The following is a 27,988-nucleotide window of genomic DNA, read 5'->3' as shown; positions in this document are numbered from 1 at the left end:
GCTCTGCACAGCAGTTAGGGGGAAAGGGTGGCCCCTGAGCCTGGAAGGATAAGGGCAGTGCAGGGCAGGAGGGAGGGTTCAGAGCCACGGCCACTGGCTCAGGGACACCAGGTGGCCTGTGGCAGAACAGGAGCTGGGCTTGGTGGGTGAGCAGCTGCCTGCCCTCCACATGGCAACTCTCAGCTGGGGACTTCCAGGGGAAATCAATTCTTTTTGTGCTGATGGCCTGATAAGGCACTGTCAGGTTCTTAATTTAACTTTCCTTGTAGGAGTGAGGTACCAAACACAAAGCTCTCCATTTTTCTAACAATCTACAGAGTTTCTGCCTTCCACATCACCTAAAGGGAGGGACTGGTAGGGGAGGGAATATAGGAAATGGTTTGTGGCTTTGGTTTAGGGTTTTTTGCATTTTTTTTTAACTTGTCCATAACCCAAATCCAATATCTAATGCCTTGCCAAAAGCAGAAATTCTTTGACTCCAGCCAGTGTGCAGGCATGATGAGTGGAGAGGAAGGCTGCATTTCTGTAAGAGTTTTCATTAAGTGCTTTCTGCCATGCTAGGAAAGGTATGTTGTCATGAAGTCACACTGAGTTGGACTGGTTCACCTCTTTGAGCCACTCTGTGTTTCAAAAATGCAATGGATTCAATTTCTGGCTGGTCTTTCATTGCTTTTTCAAACAGCATCACACCAATGCCCCTCCATGTCTGTCTTCCCAAGGGCCCAGCAACATCAATAATAAATGACCAGGCATGGGAAGGCAGCCTTGGGTTCAAAGCAGCAAGTGTGCTGGGGTAGGGGCGTACAGAGTGAATGGGAACTGTAGCTTGCAATAATTCCCTCCCTGCAGAAAGGACTCATAAATATTTAATAAACTTCTGGCCCTTGCCATGGACGAGGTCTTATTAGCGAACTGGAGTGGCTTGAGGACAGGTATTGTGTCTGTTACTATAGCACCACCTTGCACAGGATCTCGGTGTGGAAGAGCAGGGGAGGGAGGGAAGCAGGGAGGGAGGGAGGGATGCACTGAGGATGAGCCCCAGCGAGGCAGGCTGAGGTGTGCCTGTGGAGCAGCAGCACCTGCAGCTCCCGTGCAGCCCCCGCAGCAGGTACGGACCCAGCACGGCTGAGATGCTCCAGGGGCCACGAGCCCCTGAGTGCTTCTGAGGGGGCTTTGCTCCACAGCTTTTCCCTTCTGGCTTTGCAAGACCTGATTCTTTTTTTTTTTTAATATATATATATTTTTTTTTTACCCGCTCCTTTCTTGAGCAACTGGTTGTTGTTGCAGAGGTCACCGAGGGGACTGGTGGAGGCTCCCGACTCTGGCTTTGGGAAATATGACAGCAGAAGTGAATGCTCATTAACATAAGGAATTTACTGAAGAAGAAAGACAAAATGCCTTTCAAAGGGCTTGGTTCACTGAAAGAAAGATTTTTTAACCCAGGAAAGGAAGAGGTGAAGAACACCATTAGTGACTCGCTGGGGAATCTGAGAAGGTAAAACCCAATAGCAAATTCCCAGACAGGACCATTGATTCAATTTATTAAGAGAAATGCAATATAGAAAAAATGTATAAACATAAAACGGAATATAGAGTTGCAAAATTAATATCTGCGTACAGAGAGCGAGACAGTGTGCTGTAAGACAGAAGATGTAAAAGGAGCAGTTACAACAGCATATGACATAGATCATAGACCATTTATACTAAACAAAAAAAGGTGAAAATAAATGATGAAATAATGTTCTAATATTAAAATGTGCTTTAAAAAGTGTTTAATTAAAAAAACTTCTAAATAATTAAATATGACTAACTCTGTGGTTTAGCTTGCATGAGAAAAAGCAATAACTTAATGGGAATTAACACTCCCAATGATGCCACTCTTGAAATTAGACTTAATGTTCCTAAATTACAGGTTTGAGGTTTTTTAAAAACTTGTTTCAAATCAGTAAGAGAAAATATACTGAATAGAGATGTGTATGTGTGAGTTTACTGACACCAGCAAATTAGAGAGAGAATAAGGAGAAGCAGCTGTTTGCTAGCAAAAGCAGAGAAAAGATTAAAGATTTTCATCTTAACCTGATGGGTTTATAAACCAAGACATGGAGAATTTTTCTTTTTAGAGAAATGAAAATCTGATGGAACAAATGATCAGTTTCATAAAGGGAAAGATATTTTTCATTTAAACAGAAGATTATTTCTGTTAGTAATGGCTACTGACAACACTTATTTGTGTAATCAATAGATGAGAGCCAGAGGGATTAGTGGCATTTCTTTCATGCTTGATGTTGTGCTTTAAGTCTTGGTGTGAATCAGGCCAATATTTTAACTGAAGGTGTTTCTAGTGACTGAATTGTATTTGCTTTCATATCCACCCTTTTGCCTTCTAGTGGGAATGCTATTTTGAGTCAAGAAGTAGCTCTTGGTATATCTAAACAAACCTTTGATCACAAGAAAATGTGTAAGAATTTACATATATCATACTGCAGTTATTATATTTCTTTATCACGTGAACAGAGTATCTGTGTTCTACACAGTTTCTACTTAACTTTTTTTATTTGCAGTGTTACAGACGAAGCCTGATATTTTGCTTTTTTTACTTTTACAATACGCCACAGTAATTCCAGGAAATCTATTTATCTTTTGGAACATTGATTCAAATCGTTTATTCAGTGATAAATTCTATTTGCTGTGGGCTCTGCTGGCCAGTTTAACCAAATACCTGTAAGGTTTGTATCTAGTGAATATGTGATGTGGCAGTACACTGGGCTCACTTTGGATTATCCAGATTGCTCTCCTCTTGTAGCTATGTATTAAAGATGTCATATTGGTTCCTACACAGTTGATAGTACAGGCAGCCAACTTCAGCAACACTGCTCCTGAGTCAAATCAACCTAAATATCACTTGAGATACAAGAAAGTTTGCTGAACTTAATTATTTTCTGTTTTAAATATAGGTATCTCAGGGCCTTCCTTAGAGATACCAATGAGCAGAGGAAATAATCCAAACTATAAAATCTTTTTACTACGTCTGCAGTCAGATTTAAATAAAAATTGCTCCAACTTGAGTAGTCTTGTAGGATTTGAAAGGTTCCATAAATGAATGAAACATGCATGTTTATTTTAATAGAAACTTTATTCTCTACAGCTTAGTGTACAAACGAGAGCATACACTTGTGCTTTTATATGGTGGTACATTTACCTACATACCAGCTGTTACTTTGACTTTGCTCTTTATCCAATCCAATCATCTTTCTTATGATGAAAATCAGCAAAGAATTTGGTTTCCTTCTAGCATTCATCACAATTTGATGAATTATTATAATGCACACCCTTGACTAGACCTCCAAGTGTGATTTCATTGACTGTGGTGTGTTGATGCCAAAACTGGCAAAGTGGGTAGAAAAATGTGTCTTAGCTTTGGTAAATATGACTGGTCTATGCCTTCCTGCCCCATTTCCTCTGTCTTGTAAACAAAGAGAGCAGACCCAGATGCTGATGCCTGGCAAGAGCAGCTGCTCCATAGCAATTGTCCACAGTCCAGCTCAACTGCTAAAGCACAGGCAGCATAAAGCAACTTACTGCCTCCTCACAGGTGGGCTTCTTTGGTGGGTCCTGCAAAATGAGTCTGCTCATAGGAAGTGACTTTAGAGTGTCTGGATCCTGAAAGGGAGGTGGTGGGAACTGAAATGAGAGATCCAAGAGCCATCTTTTCCTTAGGCTGTTGGCAGCTGTTCAATTTGTGAGATCTTAGAAGATGTTTTAGAATATGTTGTAAATGCTTTATATAATTTTTTTTAATGCAAATGTGTTTTTTTCTTTGTTAATTTTATACAGTGGGGCAGTAAAAAAATAATTACAGAATTCAAGGCTTGGGTGAATGAATATCAGAGTTGTGGCTCTGTCATCCTTATGTTTCTCAGAAAAGAAAGCTTTCATGCAGATCTTCCTGACAGACACACATTGTCCTTCTGTGAATTTACTGCAGTCAAGGAAGAAGTCAAAGGCTGAAGTAAGAACATAGGCTCTGCCCACTCTAAGGATTTCAGGAGTCCTGGACCAGCTAATGACAACTGTGGGCCTCCTGATGAAGTGGGAAGTGTCTAAGTGAGTTTACAGCCCAATATTGTCACTTTTAATGTAAAAAGACATATGGGCCATGCCACATGGCTGCTGTATGAAGTGTAGCCCTGATAGGTGTAGTTCTGGCTGCTGTAGATATCCCTTGGTGAATTTGCCTGAATTGCTGATAACTGCATCTTGCAGCTGGGTGAGATGCTTGCATTGGACAGGGCTCTCCGACTGTGCTGGATCATGGAGTTATTCCTCTCAGATTTTCCCTTTGTGCCCAAGCAGGGAGAGTTTAGTGCCTCCCAGACTGTGCAGCGCTGTGAACACAGCATGGGGTGTCCAGACCCAGCTGATGTGTGAGCTGTGCCTCTGTACCAGTGTTAGTGCACTCGTGCAGACCCAGGGGCAAACATCCCTCCAGTGCTCCCAGCTGGGCTGAGCAGAGACTGCCCTGCAGCCTGGGAGTACACACTTGGGACATGCAGCCCCTTGGGGCACGAGACTTGTTGTGGGTTTCATGTAAATGACATGCAGAAAACAGCAAGAGAGGTCCCATGCCCTGAGTAACCCAAGGGAATTCGGATATTTGTGCTGGGATTTGGTACCAATACATCAAATACTAGATTTATTATGGAAAATTATCAACTGGAAAAACCCCCAAAGAATTAGTAAGATCTTAGGAGATTGTATCTGCTTTTGGATTAATGATATTTTTTGATAATTACTGTATAGGTTTCTGAAGTTACACAGGGATCATTGTAGTTGTACTGTACAGTACATTGTACTGTATTTGTAGGTGTGAGCTTTGAACATTGTGTATGATTGTGCTCCAGATGCCTCTGAAAGATTGACACATCTGGTGAAATCCACTCTAGAATATGTTTTAACATGACAAATGTTAACATTTGCCTGTTACTGTGGAATCAATGAGTTTTTAATAAAATGAAATTAAATTCTAGTACACCTAATTTATTTTTTTTTTTTATCATTTAAAGAGAGAACTAATTCCTCTGCTAAAACCCCCTTAAAGACAGTGTTGAATGTATATGTGCTCTAGGGATTTCATTTATTACTGACAGGGATTTTTAAAATTTCTTTCATTATTTCAGAATTCTGTATATGCCAGACTAGGCATTCAATAAAAAAGAGAAATTTTGCATAAAGGTATTATGGGCACAGAATATGGATGCAGATTCAAATAACTTAGCTCTTCTTACTTGCCAAGTGTTGTACATTTGCTGAAAAAAGGAAAATCAGGTCTAAGGAATGAACATTTCCTGTGCACGCCTGTATATCCTGCATGAAGCTGATAATTAGAGAGAGAACTGGCCCTGAAGCAGTCTTCTTCTAAGTCATTGGTCTACAACTAGTAACATTTTTCACTGACACTACAAGAATACATGGATAAACTAAACCCAAAAAGCAAGTGCAGACCTGGCTGTGTGAATGTCTGCACTGCTCTAATACCTATGTGTCTGGACTGCTACTGAAAAAGTTTTCTCCAAGACAAACCTGGTATAGAGGCACTGAAATTAATCTCTGGGGATAGGAAATAAGCTGTGTGGATTTGGGGTAATGGATCAGTCCTCAACTTGCTTCCTTTACTTAATCAAATACAATAGCAGAATAATTAATTTCTCTGCAGAGACAATATTGGTCCATAGTTCTAGTCCTAGGTCACCACTTTTAGCACTGAATTTGGAACAGAAGGATGTTTTCATGCCTATCTGAATTGACAGCCAGTTGAAAACGTCCAGATGTTTTGGCTTTGCATGAAGGGTCTAATCTTTGCCCAGCTGCCCAAAATAATACACCCACTAATGTCTCTCTTATAAACAGATCCTGGTAAAGGTACAAATATTTGGAAAATTGTTAATTGATTTAATTCCATCAATGTCTTATATTCTTATAGAGGAAGACAAATTATTTCTTTTGGCTTGTTAATAACACTTTGGAAATGACAACAGTTCTAAAAAAATAATTATTTAATTGTTTTTTCACTTCTTGAGGTCTTTATTTTTGGTGTCTCATTTTGTTTGCACCCACCTCTATTAACACATGGAGCATGGAATGTATGGTGTCTTCCTTTTAAAGTGCCTGACTGAATTAAGTCTCTGTACTCCCATTTCACTAACAAATGCTGTTTCCCTGCAGGTGAATCATAAGATCTCAATCACCCCCAATAACACCACAGTAGGATCACATTTTCTGTGCTACCTTGCTCAAATGGAAAGTCTTTGCTTCAGTCTGACAATGAGCTAAGGATCTAACTTTGCAATGAGCACTGGTTTGAGAAAGGAATTAAATAAAATAATCCCAGAAGTTCCCTTCTAGCCTAAACACTGGGATTCTAGTTTTCTTGAAAATGTGAGCTGATGGACTCAAATAGCAGGCTTATTTTCTTTTTGCTAAGACTATGGCTGCAATAATGGGTTTATATTGTGATGTAAAAAGGAGTAATATAGTAAATGATGCTCCAGTTAGCTCTAGAGCCTAAAAATTATGTGATTTTAACGTGAAACTTTATATTTGGAATATATATTTAAGTGCACAAGAAGCCATACTTACCACCTATATCTGCAAACTGTCTACTGTGGAGTACTATCTGTTAGATTATAGGTAGTACATTAAACTTACAGCAACTGGGGAAAGCTGTGATTAAACCAACACTGTCCTGAGAAACCCAGCCCAGTCAGATGTAGCCCAACTATGTATGCTCTGCCAGCCTTTGCTTACAGTTGATTTTCATACTGAAAACTGAGGTTTCAAATATATTTCAAATACATTCAGCCAGATGTGTGAAAGAATAAGGTAAGTTATTTCTTATCAGAAAAGAGTGAATGAAATACTATCATCATTTTACATGGCAAGCTGTGCTGCGTTTAGAATAATTAACTATTCATATTTTCTCAGTACTCCATGGCAGGTACAAAAAGAGCTGGATCTAGAGCTCAGTGCTTCAGAGTGATGCCAAAACTGAAAGGCTGCTGATCAAGGCCTCTCTTAGTAAAGGCTTGACCTTAAGCTCATGGTTAGTGTCCAGTGGGTTAGTCACATATTCACAGCTAGGCATGCCCTCAAGTGTTTCATAATAACCTGCATTTTAAAATAGGCCTGGACAGGTAATGTTAGAAAAGCAATTATCTAGCTCTGTTCTGGTGGGTGTGTCTAGTTTTTTCTTACCTCACCTTTCCTACTAAAGACTTTGCCTGGTCCTGCAGCACGATGTTAATAGCCCTAATCAGGTTGAGAGACCAAATTAAACTTTAATTGCACTATCATGCAATTCCAGATTGCATGGAAGTGCCATTTTGTTTAATATGAATATCTCAGCTGGATTGCCTGTAGGAAAAAGGCTGGATATGCAAAGCCTGAGGAGCTGCACTCCTGTGTTAGTTGGCAGCTGTGACCTGCACAGGCTGATAGGACTGGGTGCCACTTGCTCCCATTCAGGCCCATCCCTGGCACCTTCCCTCCAGTTCTTCACTGCTGCACTGCAGTTGTCACACCAAATTTGATCCCAGGCAAAACCCTTTCAACCTCTGCTGCTGAGGAAAGGTGAATCTACTGCCCAGAAAGCCCCTGTTTGCCTTCAGATCTCATTCCATAGTAAGTATTTTGCATGTTCCACAATAGGTGTTGCAAGGGCTCACTTTGGAGTAAACGAAGTCTTTGTAATGGCAGGATATTTCAGAGAAGAGGGAACATGTGACTCCAAATGCCTCCAGGCAGAGGAAGTCTGGGCTTGTCTCTTTTGCATCTTCAGTAGGGGATCTGATGACAGAGATGTTTCTCCTCTGCTGTACTGCCCTGATTTTTGCCTCACAGGAGAAAACAAATTCCAGGGAGTTTGGGGCTGAGTGAAACCATGTCTGTGTTGTATTCATCCTTTTCCTTGAAACCTGCTGACAGCTCTGCTTAGTAGGCCTAGTTAGAAATTTTGGTTACCTAAATAATACGTAAACTGTAATGGAATGGAATTTATCCCAACAGACGTCCAGTTAGATATCATAGTTACGCTCATGAACAGCCTGTGAACATTTTCACAGCTGGCTGTCAGGCTAGATGGCTCAGATGTGCAAACTTCATGAAGTCCCTCAGGGCAAAGCGTAGTCTCTGCTAACCCTTCGCGGCCTAGTGAGCGAGCAGGAGACAGGAGACAGGAGACAGGAGACAACTCTCGCAGGTGGAGTTAGCATGGAGCAGCCCGGGCGCGTTTCAGCAGCTTTCCCTGAGGAGTGTCCGTCTCTCCCGCAGGAAGCTGGAGGGCGGCGCGGCGGAGCAGCCGCTGGAGCTGACGGCGGACGGGCGGCCGGCGGCGGGCGGCGGGCGGCGGGCGGCGCCGTGCGAGTGCCGCTGCTGCGGCCTGCCCAAGCGCTACATCATCGCCATCATGAGCGGCCTGGGCTTCTGCATCTCCTTCGGCATCCGCTGCAACCTGGGCGTGGCCATCGTCCAGATGGTCAACAACAACACCGTCTATGTCGACGGCAAGCCGGAGCTGCGGGTGAGAGCGCTGCGTCCTCCCGCTCCTCTGGGCGGATCCCAAAGTCACCCGAAGGCCGCGCAGCAAGGGCCTGTGTATCCACAGATTAAACATACATCTTCAAGATCTGAGGATTTGCAGTGTCATAGAGGATATAAGTACCAGAAATGAGAACTGAATTTGTATATTTCCCATGTCCCTGATCTGTCAGTTGTAGACAGATTTTGCTGTGGTGGCAAGAAGCTTTTGCTTTTTGCTCTCTCTCAGGGAAATGTGCTCTGATGCTGCTGCAGAAGGAATTATCAATTATTTTATGTAGGGCTGCAGCCACTTACAGTCATACCAGTGGATAGTTTTCAAGATCTTAAAGCAGTCACTGGCAATAAGGCATCAGGTTTTTGACAATGTGAATTGTTGTCTGGAGCTATTAAGAGCTAGGTGCCAAGCTGTTTTCAAATTTGCAGTGTTCCACACTAACAGCAGGTCCTACACAGCTTTATCAATGTACCCAGCAGGTTCAATCCACACCTTAGCATTGCCCATCCTCTCTTGGTATTTGGCTGTGATTTCAAGTGCCCCTTTATGGATTTTATGCCTGAATCTCTACATTTGCTCTACTTGTTGACATTTTTTGACAGCTTTTGAATTTTTGTCCTAGGAAAATCCACAGGAATCTTGGCTCTTGAATGAAATGCTGTGCAAATATTCATCAGCTTTTCTCCTAGATATTTTAACTTCGGTAAAGAACAGTGCAGAAAATGTCTATCATAAGTTTGCAATGTTAAATGTACGTCTGTCTCCATGACTCATTATCTCAGCTTAGACTTCCTGCTGAATTTGTATTTATTCAGTCTAATCCCCTCTCCCCATGGTCCTGCTGGGTCTTCCAGGCTCGGTATTTAAGCAAGAGAAAGTATGTGCCTGCATAGGTTGGGAATTTCAGAAAATGGGAATCAATTCCTTCCACAAACCTAAACTCATAGTGTTTGGGGACGAGCACCCCCTGAATTAGAAGGAACCTTCTTCCATATCTCATGGTATTTCTGCCTTCAGAAATTAACAGTACCTAGAAACTCAGCTGGAAATCACTAGTAGAAAATTAGGTGTTTACAGAAGTGCTTCTGCACAGGAAAGTGGGACACATCAAAATGCATACTGATGGGGAGGCAAACCCTTCAGCCTTCTGTAAACATGTCTGGCTAATTAATGCCACCTTGCTGTAGGTCAAAAAATGAGCTGTTTTTCAGTTTGCTTCTGTGTGAGCAAAAAAATCAATGTAGTGGGAAAAAACTGTTTTCCTTTTAACATGCAGAAAGTAGTATAAAAGAAGAGATTTTAAGGCTTATCTAAGGCTTTAACTACAATTGCTAGCTCTCTGTGGTATTTTAATGACAGTTTTAATTTTGAATTTAAAAGCTATCTATGCTGCTTCCTCACAGAATGCATAGCCACCTTTCCCAGACATGTGATTAGCATGAAAATGATCACAAAGCACAACATCATGTTTTCTTATTGCTCCAAAAGAGTTCTTCAGAGTTGAGGGCTTATGGAGAAAAATTTAACATTGACCTTACAATAGTGTTTATACTGATTCAGGCCCAGAATGGAGGGCAGAAAGGGCACTCTTTCTTTGCTTTATTTTCCCTATATTTTGCCCTGGGCATTGACTATCCCTCTTCTGAGCAAGGTATGTCAAAAAATGTCATCAGAAAATAGAAAAATTCTTGTTCAGGAAGACCTTGAGAAGACTGAAACTGCTTGGTATTCAAGGATGAGGTGTATAGTAAAAGCATTTCTCTTGGCTGCAGGCATTTTTGACTAGGAACCCCCCATGACCAGCCTATGTCTGTCCTTCTGTATCCAAAATCCAGCCCTACAACTGGCATCACTTCTGAAAAAAGATAAACTAGTCACTGGCTAGTGTTACCTGGTTTTATTTTCAGATTGCTTTGTCTTCAGATGTTCTCCATGTCCCCAACTCTTTTCTGCTCCCATGCCATTTAATGCTGACAGTAGATGATCAGAGTTCAGTCCTGACAGGGAGAACCATGAACAAATCTGGCTAGGAAGCAAGTCAACTCAAAGGACTTAGGCAACCTTGATAATCTAACAAAAATGGATATGTCCATTGAAAGGTATCAGGTTCTTCTTTCAAGAGTCTTTCAAGACTCTGAGCAGTCTTGAAAGCAAAAGCTTCAAGTTTAAGGAGCCCAGGGGAAGCAGTGGCAAGTGGCAAAGTTGAAGGTCCAGCATTAGCTGCTTTATGGCTGAAACCTTTCCTGCTCCTAAGAGCAAAGGCAGTAATCTCACAGGGGAATTGAACATCCTTTTCCCTTAACTGGGGGCTTTCAAGCTCAGCAGTCCTGAGCAGCCAGTGTAAAAAGGCTTGATTTGGAGCATGGGGAGCACGATTTCTGTGAGACTTCTAAGCCACGGTTACCTTACAGTGAGTATGCTTTATCTTGCAGCATGTGTCCCATTTCCTTTGCAGTCAGCCCAATTCAACTGGGATCCAGAGACTGTGGGACTCATTCATGGCTCTTTTTTCTGGGGTTACATTGTGACACAAATTCCAGGAGGGTTCATCTCCAATAAGTTGGCTGCTAACAGGTAAGAAAACAACAAGCAAATGAACTAAGCTTTAAAGCCTGACAACTGTTTTACACTGTGTAAATGAGAATTAATAAAACAGCAAATTAATGTGTTTCAGAAATGCACATCTGAAGTTGAACATTCAGTATTTATGTCCGTAATCAAAAATTATTTCAGAGGACAAGACTTCCATTATGGGTCTATTGCTGATTCTTTCAATTTAACTTGTTCATCACAAATATTTACACATTTCTTCTCTAAACAATAATGCTTTCTTGAGAGTTCAAGGAAAATCACACCTAATGCTTCCAACAATGGTTGAAGCATTTGTCTTTAAGAAGTTGCCTTAGTGCTTTTTGGCTCAACTTAACACCAAACAATAGTTTTCCAACAGCATTTGGTTTTCTCCTTTAAAAAATCCCTGTGGACTGAAGCTGGGCATAAGAGAATTACAGAACTATTTATGATTTGAGGTCACAAATTTATCCTCGTGCACACAAATATCCTTGCTATGGCTGGATACAGTACTGACTGTAATTAAGATTGTATAGAATTTCTAATAGAGCCTCCTGATTTCTGCTTGGTGAAGTCTGAGCATCTATATGGGGTTTTTTTATGATCAATGTGTCTGTCAGCCAATTTTTATTATTGTTTTTTTTTTTAAATTCAACTGCTTTTGAAAATGTGAATAAAAAAAGTAGATAATTTTGTCAATGTTAACTTTGATTTTGGACTTTACTTCAAAAGGTCTTCAGAACTTTGAACAAGATCACAAGAGAGAGGGAGGTTTTCTGAAGACAGCTGGTTGTGAATGAGCTCATGAGATATGCATATTAAGGGTATTTGGGATCTACAGAATAAATTTTAAAAAAGATGGCTGGTACTAACTTCATTCTCTGCAAACAAGATGTGACTTATCTACAAATAGTGTCAGAAATGGAAAAGGTCTTTAAGACCTTAGTTGTATGTTATATGTTATACTTTGCCCCAAATCAAAGTACTTTGCATTCTGCAAAGAGCTATCAGGGTTACAAGACTGCCTTGGCATATGAGTTCTTCCCACTCATATGCCCTTGTGGAAATTTCTCCAGAACTGAGTAATCCCACAGAATTGCCCAGACTCTTCAGTCCCACTCTCTTCTGTCTGTAAGAAAAGGCACTCAGAGTTTGGTTTGCACTTTTCTTCAGCACTGTTCACATCCTCAATTTTTCATTTCTCCATCGCCTAACAATGCCTAGGCAAAATGTTTTTCCATCTGCCAAGTAAGCCAAACAAATTAGCTGAGCTTAATCACTTCTCCAGCCTTTCTATTCTTGCCACCAGCTTTTGCAGCAGAAGGGCTCCAAAACACAGATGTTCACACTGTTGGCTGAATAATCCAGCATATTATTAGTTTAGCTTTTGTTTCCTTAATTTACTTGCAAACAGTAAAATCAACCATGTTTACACTGTAACTTGATGTGTTCTGTCAGCAGAGTGTTTTCTTAAGTCCAGGCTATGCACAAGCACAGAAAGCTCTGCATTTATCCCTGTGAGAGTTTCCAACTTAATCTAACACTATACTACAGCATCACATTATGGATTTGCCCATCATAGCTGGGTTTAGGAGTAGAATTTGCTGAGGAACAAAAATAGCTCAAGAGCTAAGATCAAAGAGAATTTCTATTTGCAGTACTAGGATTTACTAAGTCCTTTATTCTTTGTTTACCCAACCAATTTCAGCTTAGGTAGGTTCACCAGTGGTGCCAAGTTTCAGTTTCAGAGGGGTTATTTGCTAAGACACAGGGCAGGAAAACAGGGGTTCTGTGGCCAATGAACCTACCAGACCTAGAAAGAGAAAAAAACTTTCTTTTGTTCCAGCTGCACTCTGAAAATGAGATTCTATGCTATTACTGCCCTTACAGATTTAGGCAAAGATTCCTTTGACACTTGTTTAAAAGGTGCAACCTTGAGCATACAAATGGATGACCCACCCCAGGCACCTCTCTGATGTATATCTGTAATAGTGTGAGATTCAAATGGATCTCATAATGTCTGAAAGTATTGAGTGTTTTATGGGTTTGCACCAAAACCCTCTAACACCAGGTAATTTACTCAATACATTCATCCAAATGGATGTGATCTCTATTTCACCAAAAAGTTCATCAACCATTTACTGACACCATCCCTTTAGCTAGTTGCTTGTCCTCAAACACACATCTAAATGTGATTTCAGCACTGTTTGGTGGATGCATGAAACATGAGACACCTCTTGATATCAGTTTTCAGTAAGATCACCCTGCTGGACAGAGGAATCTGTAGCTGAAGAAGCCTGTTTTGATCCAAAAGTAGCAGCTGCCCAGGGATTGTGGTAGAGAGGACAGAAGAATATGTGAATTAATCGAAAAAAAACTTGGAATATTTCTTGTCAAAGTGGAGACCAACTTCTTTGGCATAAATGGCAAATACTCAGCCCTTTAAATAGCAGCAGAGAGTGACTGGTTCTACCTCAGTGCAAGTGATGCATTTACAACTTAGGCTTATTAAGAGTTGGCATTAAAATAAGTAGCAGAGATTGGAAAGTCAGTCTTTAGAGATAGCTGTTTGGATAATTAAACATGTTCTCTTTATTACAGTTTCTTCTTTCACATGGTTATTAATTCGTATGGTTTGCTGTAGTTCCCTGAGTCAATAGTGTTATGATGAGAGACCTGATATTTCTATTAGCAGTAAGAAAGCAAAAGGCAAAATTCTTTTCTTCAGGGATCACAACAGAGAGATAAGTAATACTTATTTCTCAGTTAAATGTTTACTTGGCTTTTGAAGCAGTCTCCTAAATGTCAAGATATGACTGTAAGCTTTGTATTCCAACTCATATTTAAAGACCTTTTTCTATATAAATAAGTTCCTTTGTCACTTCTCTCTGCCAGCCTACTCAGCTTCTTTGCTTTTGTGCTCTCTTGTCACTCAGATAATGAGGTGTCATGGCATGGGCTGTGGCTTTTGTCAAGGTGTAGAGAATTTAGATAAAACAGTGTTGTTTTCTGACTGTAAATTTTTCATGCTATAACACAACCACTGCTGTGAATAAGACCAGACACAAAAATGGAGTCACATGTATTTCCTGTGAAAAAGTTTTCAGAGACTGAAATGCAAACAATTTAAATACTTATTTAAAAATAATTGTAAATGTTTTAAAATAGGTTTATGAATATTTTGAAGTGGAACATGAAAACACTTCTGAAGAATAGATACTAATTGTATTCCCTTTCATGCTACTTTTCTCCATAGGGTATTTGGGGCAGCTATCTTTCTAACATCTACACTGAATATGATCATCCCTTCTGCAGCAAGAGTGCATTATGGCTGTGTGATGTTTGTAAGGATTCTTCAAGGTTTGGTGGAGGTAGGACCACACACCATTTTGATCTTTTCAAAAAGAGTTTGATTTTGAGATTTGGTGCAAGAAGTTCTAGGATCTCTTTCGATCAGGATTTCTGATCAATATGGTTTTACTTGCTACTGATTTTGAGATGAAAATTTTTAAATTATGTTGATTTCTATTTCTAAGTTCATTTAAAGTAAGGAAAAATGTATGTTTCTGGTGGAGCAATTTGAGTTATTTTAGTTTTCTTGTGCCATCAATTGAATGTACTAAACAGTGTTTTACCTCAGAACATATTATATTCAAGTAATAGGTAATTCAGATTAGTTTGACATCTTCACACTCAAACAATCCAGTTCTTCCAGAGTTACCTAACCCTTCCTGTATCATTCCATGGTGACAAACAGCTAGGCAGTAGGGATAGTATCAGCAGCTACTTCAAGTGGAATGCAGTGAAAGCAAATCATGTGATGTGTGAAATGTCTGCCAGGGCGTCACGTACCCAGCCTGCCACGGGATGTGGAGCAAGTGGGCCCCACCTCTGGAGAGAAGCAGGTTGGCTACCACTTCATTCTGTGGTGAGTTGATGGGCTTGTATGGTTTATGTAAGCATGTATCCCTATTAAATTTATTCTGTTAATTTCATTATTTGAAGGAAGTGCACAAAGCCTCTGCCCTTTGCTGCAATCAGCTTGTACTCTAAGCTTAGGAACTTGTGAGTCCTGTTTTTGTTTAATACATCATCATTTTATCATTTAAAGCCAACACTCAAAATGGTTCTCATAATAAACTAAAATTGGTCTAGAGGTTCACATGAGAGAATTTATATTGTATCTTTTTATTTGCATCATCCTTAGGGATTCCATTTATTGTACATACTCAAGGGATGCTCCTAAACAAGTACACACTTTAAAATTATCTGAAAAGGACTTTGGTACTTTATGCTGGTTGCTCAGTGTACTGCAACCAGTGGAGGTGATGTAACTTCTTGCCAGTAGCTGTTCTGTTTCATTCTGTTTTGAGTTATGATCAGACATGTACTTTGCTCTCTGTGTCCTTTTCCAATGCTGACAGCTGAATGTCTGCAGGAGTAAATTTTCAGTAAAAATGTAAAAGTCACAGAAAAGAAATTCTGTCCATCAGCAGTAGAGTTGTATGGCTGGGGAAAATACAGCACTAAAAAACAAGATAAAGGATAAAAGGAGGAGTGAAGCAAATGGGAAAAGTCCTGTGTTTGTATGTTATGAAAATTTTATTTTTACTACTGATGGCTTCAGGTTTTTATTATTTAGGTGTTTTCACTTCCTGCAGAAGAAAAGATTGAAAGAAAAGCCACTCCACCCTCAATGTTCCCTCCTTGAAATTCCTAGCATGGTGTTTCTAGAGAAAGATCCATCCTTCAGCTTGACACCCATTTTAGTGGCTACAGATCACTGATACTTGCATTTGAAAGGTGCACAGGAGCAATGGGAAAATTAGGAAAATCCAGGTTAAGTAGGTTCCTAGTTCTTCTATCTCCATTCTGACCTAGGGCTTTTCTGTAGGAAAGCTGTAGGAAAAATTAATTACATGAAGATGAGCAAGATGAGCAAGAACCATTGCAGAGAAATATTTGCTAATAAGTAGAGCATTAACAAACGTTTATTAACAAAACATGTACTACTCTCAAAACCACAAGTATCTCATTTCCTAGAATAATTCAGAGAAGTACTCTTCATATGTACAGCCATTGGCACTGTCTTGCATTGGAACCTATTGTCTGCATTGCACTTAAATACTCATCTCTTTCCACAAGACACTTAGAAATATATTTCTCCAGTATTATGTATTTCCCAATCAGAAACCTTGGCACAGACCACATTTTTATCCTTTTTTATCCCCCTGTCAACATTTGCCCATTTATTCCAGCTGTTTGTTTATGCTGTTGATATGATTTAACGTGATTAAATCATGGTTACACAGACCCAGGGTTGGTTTTAACACCCTCTCTGCTACCAGTGATTGTTTGGTCATGGGTCTAGGGTCATGACAAGAGTGTACAAACATATCTGCAGTCATCAGGACTGCATCAGGATTCCTCCATGAAGCTTCTGGCCCATTATCTTCTCCAAAACTCACCTCATACACCACAGTGCCAGGTGGGATTTCTCACTCAAGTGCACACATATAGCTTATGCCTCTCTAGTGTATTGTCATCAGTCTTGGTTTTGCAAATCCTATTTCTCTATAGGCACAACTCTGCAAAATAAGACCGGTGACTCACGAGGGGTCAGTGCTTCTTGTCACCCCAGTCAAAATTTTGCAGCTTCCATCCCATTCTCCATGTTCATGAAAAATCAAACACATCCCTCCAGTTCTGCTGTCATGAGCACCTGTCTGGATTATTGCTCTGAAAGCTGGGCACAGCTGCTGCAGCTGACATGTTTTACTGATCTCTTTTCTCTCCAGGGTCCTACGCAGGTGCAGTGGTGGCCATGCCCCTGGCAGGTGTGCTGGTACAGTATATAGGATGGTCATCAGTCTTTTATATTTATGGTGAGTTGCCTGACACGAAGAACATCTGCCACTAGATCAGTACTGCCAGTTGTTTACGAAAACCCGTCTAACAAGGATGGATCAAAGTTGTTTTGATGAATGAAAAGGTTGCAAATAGGTGCTTCAATTTATTCCCTACTTATTGCAGATTCTGAGAGCTCTCATTTCATAATCATCTGTTACAAAAGGTTGTAAATTTGTAATGACCAGCCTGCAGCCCATGGTTACCCAGTGACAGGGTTGGATGTGGTTGCAAAGGTTCCTCTGCAGCACAAACATTTGTGTGGGACCTGCCTCTTGTGTGGGAGTGCACACTAACAGCAAAAGCTACAGCAAGTGCTGCTGACAAGGAGCCAAATGGAGCTGAAAAACTCTGCCTTGAGAAATCTTCCCCATGCTGCCCATCTTGTAATAAAGCAGTGCCATCTTTACAAAGTGGTCCCATTGGTATGCCCTTGTGGCTGCTCTGTAGTGCCCAATTCTTCCCCTCACAGTGTATGGCAGAGTGTCTCCAACCAACCTTACACATCAACAGCTCAGTTAAAGTGATTGTTCTCTGTCTTCCCCAGAGATACAGGACACACCACAAGATTTGCCATTGGCATCTTATGGTGAAGTCCCTTCATGTAGATTGCAACCACATTATGGCCTGTCTGCTTTTTTCTTTCCCTAGGTTCTACAGAAAGCTTTTCTCCTACCTTTTCTTTATAATAAAATAAACATAATAAAAGTGACAAAATGCTCAAATGCTTTGCAAGCAGTTTTGTTTAACTGGTACTTGTAACAAATTTCAAGGCTTGCAGATACTGAAGTGTAGCTTTATTGGCTTTGAAAACCAAGTCGCTTTTCCTGCCTCTTCAGGAATGTTTGGGATTGTTTGGTACGTGTTTTGGCTGCTTCACGCCTATGAGAGCCCTGCTGCACATCCAACAATAACCAGTGAAGAAAGGATATATATAGAAACAAGTATAGGAGAAGGAGCCAGCCTAGCTAATGCAAGTGTAAGTAAAAAAAGGCTTTCCTTGCTGTCACTTGTGAGCACTTTTCAGAAGATGAGCATATGATTGGATGGATACTATTATCTGTATAAGAGAGGCAGAACCAGGGGCTTTTCCTTTCAAGAAAATTACAGAATCAGGTTCTTGCAGCTGGACAGGATGAGTACAGGAAAGCCTGTAATGCTGTTTAAGCTCTTGGCTTATGGAGCTTCTCTGATCTAGGGAGGGAAGGGATGGGTTGGGAGGGGGAACCACACATTCTGGTCTCCTGCTCTTGAGTAACTGTCATGCTTGTGCATGAAAAATATTAATGGATTCAATTAAATAGAAATCTGACTGCAGATGTTAAATTATCCAGCTGCCTTTTGTACTCCTATTAAGGATGACTGCAAATCTAATAGCTTAAGGACTGGGTTTCTGCCCTGCTCACTCTCACAGCAGCTCAGGTCCTTTAAGACTTCTCATCCTCTCTCTGAGATGATCCTGGAAACTTGGAGTTAAAACCTATTTTACTATAAAACTTCCCTCCTTTCCCTTAGGCATGAGCTGGTTTTTTTTTGCCAATAGTGAAAAACAAAGGTGTTTCTTGATAAACTGTTCCTTCTCAGCTTTCAGTTTTGAACATTCTGGAGCAAAGTAACTCAGTTCTTTCCTCTACATGCCCTGCATAACAGCCTTGATAGGAGTAAAATACCAGACTGTCTTTTTGGGCATGCATCTGAAATTTGTCTGATCAGGTCTTGGCTGGAGACACATACACAGTTGTTCCAGGTCACAGATTTTCCTTGCAGTATTATGGTTTTAATGCAGAGGAAACTGGTACCAACTTCATGGCTGCATGCACAACTGCAGGCATACAGTGGCCTGTAGAACACAACTAACCTTAAAAAAAAAAAAAAAAAAGGAAAATATCAATGTGTACTGCCATAGATACAGATTTCAGCTTCTGATTGGAATTCTATTAAAAATCAATAGGTCTCTGAAGTATGTTTACTGCTGTATGGAGTATTGGAGCATAATACTAATTGATAATGTCAAAACCAAGTTATAGAAAGCAAATTCTGTAATTTAAGGCCTGTTTTTTTTTTTTTTTTTCTGTAATTTAAGGCCTAATTAATTAAATTAATTAGGTTGAAGCAGATATTAACTTTTTGCTACAGTACTGCACGTGTCTTGGCTTGGACAAGGTTTTTTTCCCACTCCTTTCAATAGAATGTCTCAAACTGCATCATGCCAAAAAGTGGGGAATGGCACAAGGTTTTCTCTAGTTTTCTTTGATTCTTTTACTGATCCTGTTATCTCAATAGCAGGATTCCAGAAGATCTCATGTTATTTCAGTAAGCAGGGTAATAGCAGTGCAGTATCCACCTTAAAAATCTTAACTGTTCTAAGAAAATTTCTCTCTCTCTTTTTGCCAGTAATTCAAGGGGTATATTTGACTTGCATTTTAAGTGATGTAAGTTGTATGCAATGTACCTAATAGGCTTGATGATAAGATACTAGTTCTTTATTTTGCCTCTGTCTACTCAATTTTGTGGTTTTTTCCCCTAGAAATTTAGTACTCCCTGGAAGAGATTTTTCACTTCAATGCCAGTTTATGCAATCATTGTGGCAAACTTCTGCAGAAGCTGGACCTTCTATTTGCTCCTCATAAGTCAGCCTGCTTACTTTGAAGAAGTCTTTGGATTTGCAATTAGCAAGGTAAATGTCTGAAAATAGGCAGTGACCTAGGAGATGGAGCAGGAGAGGTTCAGGTTGAATGTCAGGGGTGGTTAAATATTGGAATGATCTGCCCAGAGAGGAGGTAAACATCATACCTGGAGATGTTAAAAAAATAACTGGACATTGCACTTAGTGCTGTGGTTTAGACCTGGAATCATTACAGTAGATTATTCCTAGTATTTGGGATGACATACTTCTGCTGACCCGATAGAAATAAAAGTATGTGAGCATCAAATTATTAGAAAAAGGAAAGAATGGAGAAGTTATTTTGGGAAATAGTTGATTAAAAGCCCCCATATATCAGAAAAACCACTAAGTAAGTAAATAGAAACACACATTTTGTTTAATGTTGACTGTTTAGCACTTAACCAGGTCATTTTTATCCTCTTCTTGATTTTTGTTAGTTTTCATTAACAATGAAAATCAAATTCTTTATAGATTTATATTCCATACCACCACCATTTCATTGAAATCAGAATTGTTACACTCCCTGTTCAGACCATGAATGAGGAATACAGAATAATTGTTTTAAAAAAGTTTTTTAAAACTCTTTCATTTAGCAAGCATACTTGGTATGTGGTAGTTATTTTCAAGTAAGTCTAAGACTGATAACAACATCATTATTTATCTATTCTGGAAGCACTATGTGTCCAGGCTCTGCAAGAGAAGCAATGGTTGTGGCATGGTAGCAATGACACTCTAAATGGCCAAGTACAGCAGGGAGGTGAAGAAAAGGGACATTAAGAAAAATTAAATCTGTTTATTCTGAGCTGCTTTTCATTAATGCTAGAGTTGTATCTCTGTGAACCTCACTAATTTAAAACCAGTGTAAAACTGACTGTCAATGTAATGAGGTTGCACACCCCAGAAAGTAAACTCAAACTTCTCACTAAATTACTGCTTTAAAGAAACACTTCTAGAGGATGACATGCTGATCACTAAAACTCTGCCTCAGGGGTCATACTGAGATCCTATTTGACATCTTCATTAAATGGCCTGGATGATGCAGCAGAGTGTACCCTCAGCAGGTTTGCAGGTGACAGAAAATTAGGAGCATAAACACAAAATTAGTGGCTGATACACTGCAGGGTTGTGCTGCTGTACAGAGGAACCCTGGCAGGCTGGCAAAGAGCTGACAGGAGCCTCATGGAGCCCAACAAGGGAAAGTGTAAAGTCCTGCACCTGGGCAGGAACAAGCCCATGCACCAGTATGTGTTGGGATGTGTCCAGATAGAAGCAGCTTAGCAGACAAGGACCTGGGGGTCCTGCTGAACACCAGGCTGGACATGAGCCAGCAGTGTGTCCTTGTGGTAAAGACTAATGGTATCCTGGGCTGCATCGTGCAAAGGCCACCAGGTAAAAGGAGGTGATCTTTCCCCTCTACACAGCACTGGTGAGGGCACACCTGAAATACTGCTTCCAGTTCTGGGCTCCACAGTACAAGAGAGACAGGGACATACTGCAGAGAGTCAAATGAAGGGCCATGAATGAATGGAAATATTTCTCCTATGAGAAAAGGCTGAGAGAGCTGGGACTGTTTAGCTTGGAGAAGAGAAGGCTCAGCAGGGTTCTCATCCATATCTGCAAATATCTGAAGGGAGAGTATAAAGAAGACAAAAATAGGCTCTTTTCAGTAGTGCCCTGGGCACAAACTGAAACATGGGAGGCTCCTTTTGAACATGAGGAAACACTCTTTTACTGTAAGGATGACTGCATACTAGAACAGGTTCCCCAGAATGGTTGTGGAATCTCCATCCTTGGAGACACTTAGAAGCTGTCCAGACACATTTCTGGGCAACATTCTCTAGGGAATCCAGCTTTAGCAGAAGGAGGCTCCTTCCAGCCTCAACCACTCTGAAATTCTGGGATTCTGTGAAAATGAAAAGAAGATGAACATCAGTTTTTAGGCTGTAATCCCACAAGAATAAAAATAAATCCATGTTTTTACATATATTATTATTTCATAATTTATAAAATTATGTCATAATGTCAGGTTTTATGCTCTATGGTCTTCAGTCCCTATGCAATGTGCAGGTGCTTCCTTCCTTTACACAGAGGCAGGCAACAGGGATTGATTTGTTATTCAGGAAGGAGATCCTTGAGAATATGAATAACAAAAATATATAAACACAGTTGAAAACCAAGATAGAACACTCCAGTATCAGAACATATATGACAGGGCTTTGTGATGTCTACAATAGAATTTAATATAAACAGTCTTCCAGAATTTAATAAAAAACAGTATTCCATGCAACTCTTTAGAGTAACCATGAGTACTAGGGATACTGCATGGCTTTTCTGAGGTGAGATTTGCACTTGTGCCCTGGTTTCTCCTCCTGGGCCACAAGGAGATGTTTCTTCCCTCACCCTATTTTGAGCATCTGCTGTAATCAGAGAAAGCGATGCAGGGGAAAAGAAGTGAAGAAACGTTACAGTTCCTGTTTGCTCACCCCAAAATCTTGAAGGAGAAATGACAATTAAGCAGTCATTTGTCTGATTGCAGGTTGGCCTTTTGTCAGCAGTTCCTCACATGGTCATGACAATCATTGTGCCCATCGGAGGGCAGCTGGCTGACTTCCTACGGAGCAGGAAGATCTTAACCACTACCACTGTAAGGAAGGTCATGAACTGTGGAGGTACTGTTGGATTCTGAAAATATGACATTTCAATTGTGTGCTGCAGTTGGTGCAAGTATCATAGTTTTGCCCATGTTTAATTGTAAAAAGAGATAATTTACCCAAGATTGCATTTATAGCTGGTTCATCTGAAGCACTAAGTGGAGAGCTGATGCCTCATGACATAAATCCTTACTCATATGAGCATGCTTTAAAAAAAGGGAGGCGACAAGAAGCCTGGTTAATAACTGTGCAATAGCATAGTATGAGCAAATAGGCCTAATTCTGCAAACTCATACAAAGTTAAACCTGTACCAGGGTGCTGGAGAGACCATTTCCCAGTGGATACGTTCTTGAAGTACCTGGCCATGTTGCCATTTGCTACGTCCAGCAGAATCCACTGACAAGTTTAGGCTGAAAGGTTTAGGGAGAGGGGTAAAAAGTGAGGGTTGGACAGGACAGTTTTAACTCAGCATGAAATAACTTGTTTCCAATTTAGTCATCGAAATGAAAATCATGGAGGGATGATATTGAATTAGAGAAAAGATTTCAAGCCAGACAGCCTGTGGAGTAGTTAGTTCCCCACTGCCAATAGCTGGCTTGCATTATTTATAGATAGCAAAGGCTCCTAGAAATAGAGATGCCTGCAGCCGTAACTTGGCTATGCATCCTCAGAAAGGAGGATCAAATTAATTGTATTTTCAGGGCATATTAATAGTGTCATGAAAACAAACTGAAACAGAAGGATTGTAATGTTGCATATTTGAAAATATTAATTTCCAGTAATGGCAGAGACTGGAATTTCCCTGTGATGCTCAGGGATGTCCTATTGTGTTGGTAGCACAGTTGTATGTAAAACACTCTTTTGTTCCATTTACCAAAAACATCCTGTATCACTACAACCATGAGAAATTAAAAGCAAGTGTTTTTATTCTTTCACTATAATGTTTGTAGGTTTGTGAATTTTTCTGCCCTTTGCTCATAGTCACCTTCTCAATTGTTTTCCTGTATTGCTCAGTGAATACAGTGAATTAACTTCACCAAGTGCTCGGGTAATTTATACAGCAGTGAATGAGGAGAAAAGAATTATTTATTCACAAACAATAGATATAAAAATACCTCTGCAAATGCATAATGCTTCCAAGTGTGTTCAAGAATAGCTGAAAGATACAGAAGAATTTTCTCTCATTTTAAACTGCTATTCTGGATAGTGCTTATTAGTATTTTCATGGCAACTAGAAATTTAAATGTAATTCATTCTTATGTGTTTCATTTGAAGGCTTTGGGATGGAAGCAACCTTGCTTTTGGTGGTTGGTTTTTCTCACACAAAAGGTGTGGCTATTTCCTTTCTGGTGTTAGCAGTAGGCTTCAGTGGCTTTGCAATTTCAGGTAAGAATTCATCTTCTTGCTTTTACTATTCATGATAAAAGTGATGTTTTTATCCTCACTGCTCTTACTGTAATAATTTCTATTATTTTGTTTGCTCCTAATGTAGCAACTTATGGGGTGTTCATTATTTCTTCTTATATCAGAACTAATTTACTCCAGTATGTATGAAACACTGCACACAGGACATGAAACTTTGAAAAGAACCTGTTCTTTGCTGATTCCAGTTTACATCAGCTTTCTGCTGTTATTTACTAATATACTTTTTCATTGTCAGTCACCTTTTCATCCTATTTAACTGTATGCATAAAAGGAAAGAGAGGGAGACAGAGGGGGAGGGAGAGAATTACTCTGCAGTGAATAGCTGCTCAAGGCTATCAGCTCCAATCCTGCCCTCAACCCTTGCACCTGGTTTCTGCTTTCTACATCAGCCCTCCCTCTGTTGCAGCCTGCAATCAGCCCTTCTCCAGAAGCTGTTTCCAACACTTCCATGAGTCTCACCCATGTTTTATAGTCTCAAGCTGTTTTGTGGCACTGTCAGTACCAGCATCACTGAAAAAAAAAACCTTTTGTTAGGAAGATTAAAGATTTTTTTAAGATTGAACATCTTCCAAGAAGACTGCCATGAACATGGATTTATTGAACAAAATTGACCAGCAAAGTCACTGCTGGTCTCCAGTTATTCCAGGGTTCTGAAGATGGGAAGTGGTTTTGCTGCTCAGTTATGAGGTCCTTGCATATCTGGCCATTTGTATCAATCAACTTTTATTGCAGGATTTTCCCAGTAGTCTAATTCTTGCCAGACTTATTACCATGCACGTCACTTCTTGTGATCAACCATAGTTAATATGACTAATTTTCATTATGTGTGGAATGATAATTATCTGAGCTGATATTTAGTATTTGTTTTTATTTCTTAATAAAATATGTGCTCAGAAGACACACTACAGTAAGGATAATTATTTTTCCAGTTAAACTGTTACTTAAAACACTAAAGAAATTAATTAAAAACACTTCTACAAAAATAAAAAGACAGAAGACATTTCACTAATTTGAGGCAGATTCCTTAATTTAAAATATTTGCTAAGTTCACTGTTACAGTATGAGAAAATGGAAAGTACAGACACTTTAAGCAGGGCCAGACTAAACTTTATTTTCTACCATTTCTACATTCTAAACTGTTTCATTGTTTGTAGGCTTCAATGTGAATCACTTGGACATAGCCCCTCGTTATGCCAGCATTCTGATGGGGATCTCCAATGGTGTGGGGACACTGTCAGGAATGGTGTGCCCACTCATTGTTGGAGCAATGACAAAACATAAGGTAACATTTCTCCTTGTTTCCTAGGAGAACAGTTAGGTAATGCAACAAATTTAAGGCATTTCAAAGATTCCTGGGGATGCCATTCCATCATTGGTCTCTGGAGCTGCTTTTTGATTGTCTTAAACATGCACTTTTTTGATACCACCTTGGCCTAATTCTCAGCTATTATAACTCATTATTTCTGTAGGCAGATATTATTTAATACCACCTGAGCCTGAATCTTTCAATATCTCCATACAACTGTACAATGCTTATAGGGCTTGGGAAACTCCTCTGCAATGCATCCATACTCCCATGGCAGAGTTTCTAAGAAAACTTTGATATACAATAATATTTATGTAGTTGTTAGAGAAATCCCTGCATTTCCAACTGCACAAATATTTCACATGCAAGAGAGAAACTTCAGTGTGAGAAAAAAAAAAACACAAAGAAACCTAAGTATTATTTTATTTGCTGTAGTTATATAAAAAGAGTAAATCTATGCAATGGTTCTCATAAATTGTTCTATCTTCAGCATCAGGAATCAAACAGTGATCACAGTCATTCCTCAATATGTGCTAATTCATGGTGTAATTTGCCAGAAAAAGAGCAATATTTTTTATTACTGGAAACTTAATGAGACCTGCACCATTTTTTCAGACCCGTGAAGAATGGCAGAACGTCTTTCTGATTGCAGCCCTGGTGCATTACAGTGGTGTGATATTCTATGCTATCTTTGCATCTGGGGAGAAGCAGGAATGGGCTGACCCTGAAAACCTCAGTGAAGAGAAATGTGGCATAATTGATCAGGATGAACTGGCTGAAGAAACAGAGATGAACAATGAAACTTTTGTAAGTCCCAAGAAAACGTATGGTGCTACCAGTCAAAATAGTGAAGTACAGAGAAGGGAATGGAGGAAGCAAAAGCAAGTATCTCAAGACATAGAGGAACAGACTTCTTACCATTATGAAAATGGAAATTTTCAAGATTTGTCTTAATACTTGAAACTGTAAGATTTGTATAGCTACTCCCATGACTCCTGCCTAGCTGCCCCAAATCCACAGGTATCCATATTTATTGTCTTACTCAGTTATATAATATCAATCCACACAGCTAGATTTGAGGGGTGATAGTTCCCTCCCAATGGTGTGTAAGAAAGCTAACAACAGTGGGACTGGGATAAGTGATCCTAAATCCTCTCCCAGCCTGCATGGATTGGTCAGGCAGCATGACCTTGGGAGACCAGGCCTGGCAGGGCTACAGTCTGATGCAAGCTGTAGAACTGACTGCAGGAGCAAGGAGTTCCCCCATCATCTCATCTAAACAGAGAAAGGACAAGTGATATCAGATGGTGGATCCACAGTGATCTGTGTAATTCCTGGGTCTCCAGTGGTGTCACAGTCTTTAGGGAGCAGCCATGCTTTGCCTCTTTAGGATTCCTGTAGGGGGGCATTTGAGCTGCTTAATCCATGTCAAACCTCAAGCTCCTGCTAATAGATCAGAGCAGACAGAAAAGCAGATTTATGACAGTAGGCTGTAATTAATTACTAATAGTCACTCAACAAGGGGAAGAGAAACATGTGACAGATGTGGCACAGGATTGCTTCAACAGTTCCTACAAATTGATAGGCAGATATCTTAATATGCACACTCCACAGTGTGACAAGACAATAAAATGGATACTTGTAAAATTTCTCCCCTCCAAAGATTTTGTGCTGGCATGAAATAATTTTGAATACAAAATCATTGTTAGTGATGCAATATTAATAATCCTTATGGAAGGAAATCATAGCCCTGTTTTGATTAGGATCCTCACTCAATTCATTATTGTGAAGTAATTTGAATATATTTTTCTAGTATTATACTGATAGAGTTCTGGTCTCAACAACAGTCCTCGTTTAGGTGAACGAGCTTATTTACAGGACTAAAGTCTTTAGTTCTAGATCTGTAACTTTTCAATGCCTCAGTCTTGTTCTTGCCATGAATGAAGCGCTGTACCATTTGAGAATTAATGGGGTACCTATGTATAAAAAAAGTAATTATCCACTGCCATTGGTATATTTGACAATAAAAAGTGGCTTTAGCCTTTTTCTACCATTTTTAGAATCAAACAGTGGAGCATGCTGTATCATCTCAGTTAGCTGCAACTCAGAGACTCATTGTGGCATTAATACTCTTTTCAGAATGGATAATTTCAGTAAGCTGTGATTTAATTTGTCTCTCATTATAACTACTGCCTCATTAAATTCAAGTGAAAGCTATTGTGTCTAGCCTACGCTGTGCTTTGTGGTGTATCAGTATTATTGTTCTCATGTACCATATGCAGTCCCTGTGATGCACTCGAGATTTGAACATTTCTCAGACACATTTTGCTATTTTATTGAAGTGCAATTGAATAGTATGAGTGCAATTACACTTGTACATTCATTTGAATCCATGGATGATTTATCTTCCCTACAAACAGGTATATTGGGAAGTTAACTAATTCTCTGCTCATGTCTCGTTTCTCTTCTACTCAGCAAAATCCAATCTGCCACTGTATATAAGTAAGAAGGAAAGTGAGTTGAATGGATGCATGCCTAATTTGGCTACAGTGAAAACTTTTTAATTGATGTGAGCAGATAATTTAGTGAAAAGGGTAGTTTTATGGTACAGCTCAATCCTGCTAAAAAAAAAAATCAGTTTACTAATAAGCCATTAAAAAAAATCTTGTCACTTTATTCTCTTTAGTCAGAAAATAGTATTTTTTTTTAAAATTCAAAACTTCATTTTAGATTAGAGTTGCATATTTAGAACAGGTGTGAGAAAATATCCTATTTCTTTCAGGTGATAGTCAGCTTTTGGGGATTTATGTGGCAGGAAATTGGGTCAAATATTCTCATCAGTCTATCACAATCAGCTGCTGTCAAACTATTT

The 27,988-nt window shown here is 39.7% G+C and overlaps 1 protein-coding gene across 1 annotated transcript; it reads left to right on the top strand.

The window, feature by feature from the left end:
* The first annotated feature begins 7,322 nt into the window (after positions 1-7,322).
* On the top strand, positions 7,323-27,332 carry SLC17A8 (solute carrier family 17 member 8). Its single transcript, XM_056508855.1, has 11 exons — positions 7,323-8,575; positions 11,046-11,164; positions 14,418-14,532; positions 15,002-15,089; positions 16,960-17,046; positions 17,908-18,047; positions 19,596-19,745; positions 22,270-22,402; positions 23,661-23,771; positions 24,965-25,092; positions 25,732-27,332. The coding sequence occupies exons 1-11, from the start codon at positions 8,462-8,464 to the stop codon at positions 26,068-26,070; spliced, it is 1,524 nt and encodes a 507-aa protein (XP_056364830.1). The 5' UTR covers positions 7,323-8,461; the 3' UTR covers positions 26,071-27,332.
* Positions 27,333-27,988: the final 656 nt, after the last annotated feature.

This window comes from Oenanthe melanoleuca, chromosome 1A (genome assembly GCF_029582105.1).
Source record: "Oenanthe melanoleuca isolate GR-GAL-2019-014 chromosome 1A, OMel1.0, whole genome shotgun sequence".
Lineage (NCBI taxonomy): Eukaryota > Metazoa > Chordata > Aves > Passeriformes > Muscicapidae > Oenanthe > Oenanthe melanoleuca.
Note: the sequence above shows the minus strand (reverse complement) of the source record. Positions and strands in the feature narration are given on the sequence as shown.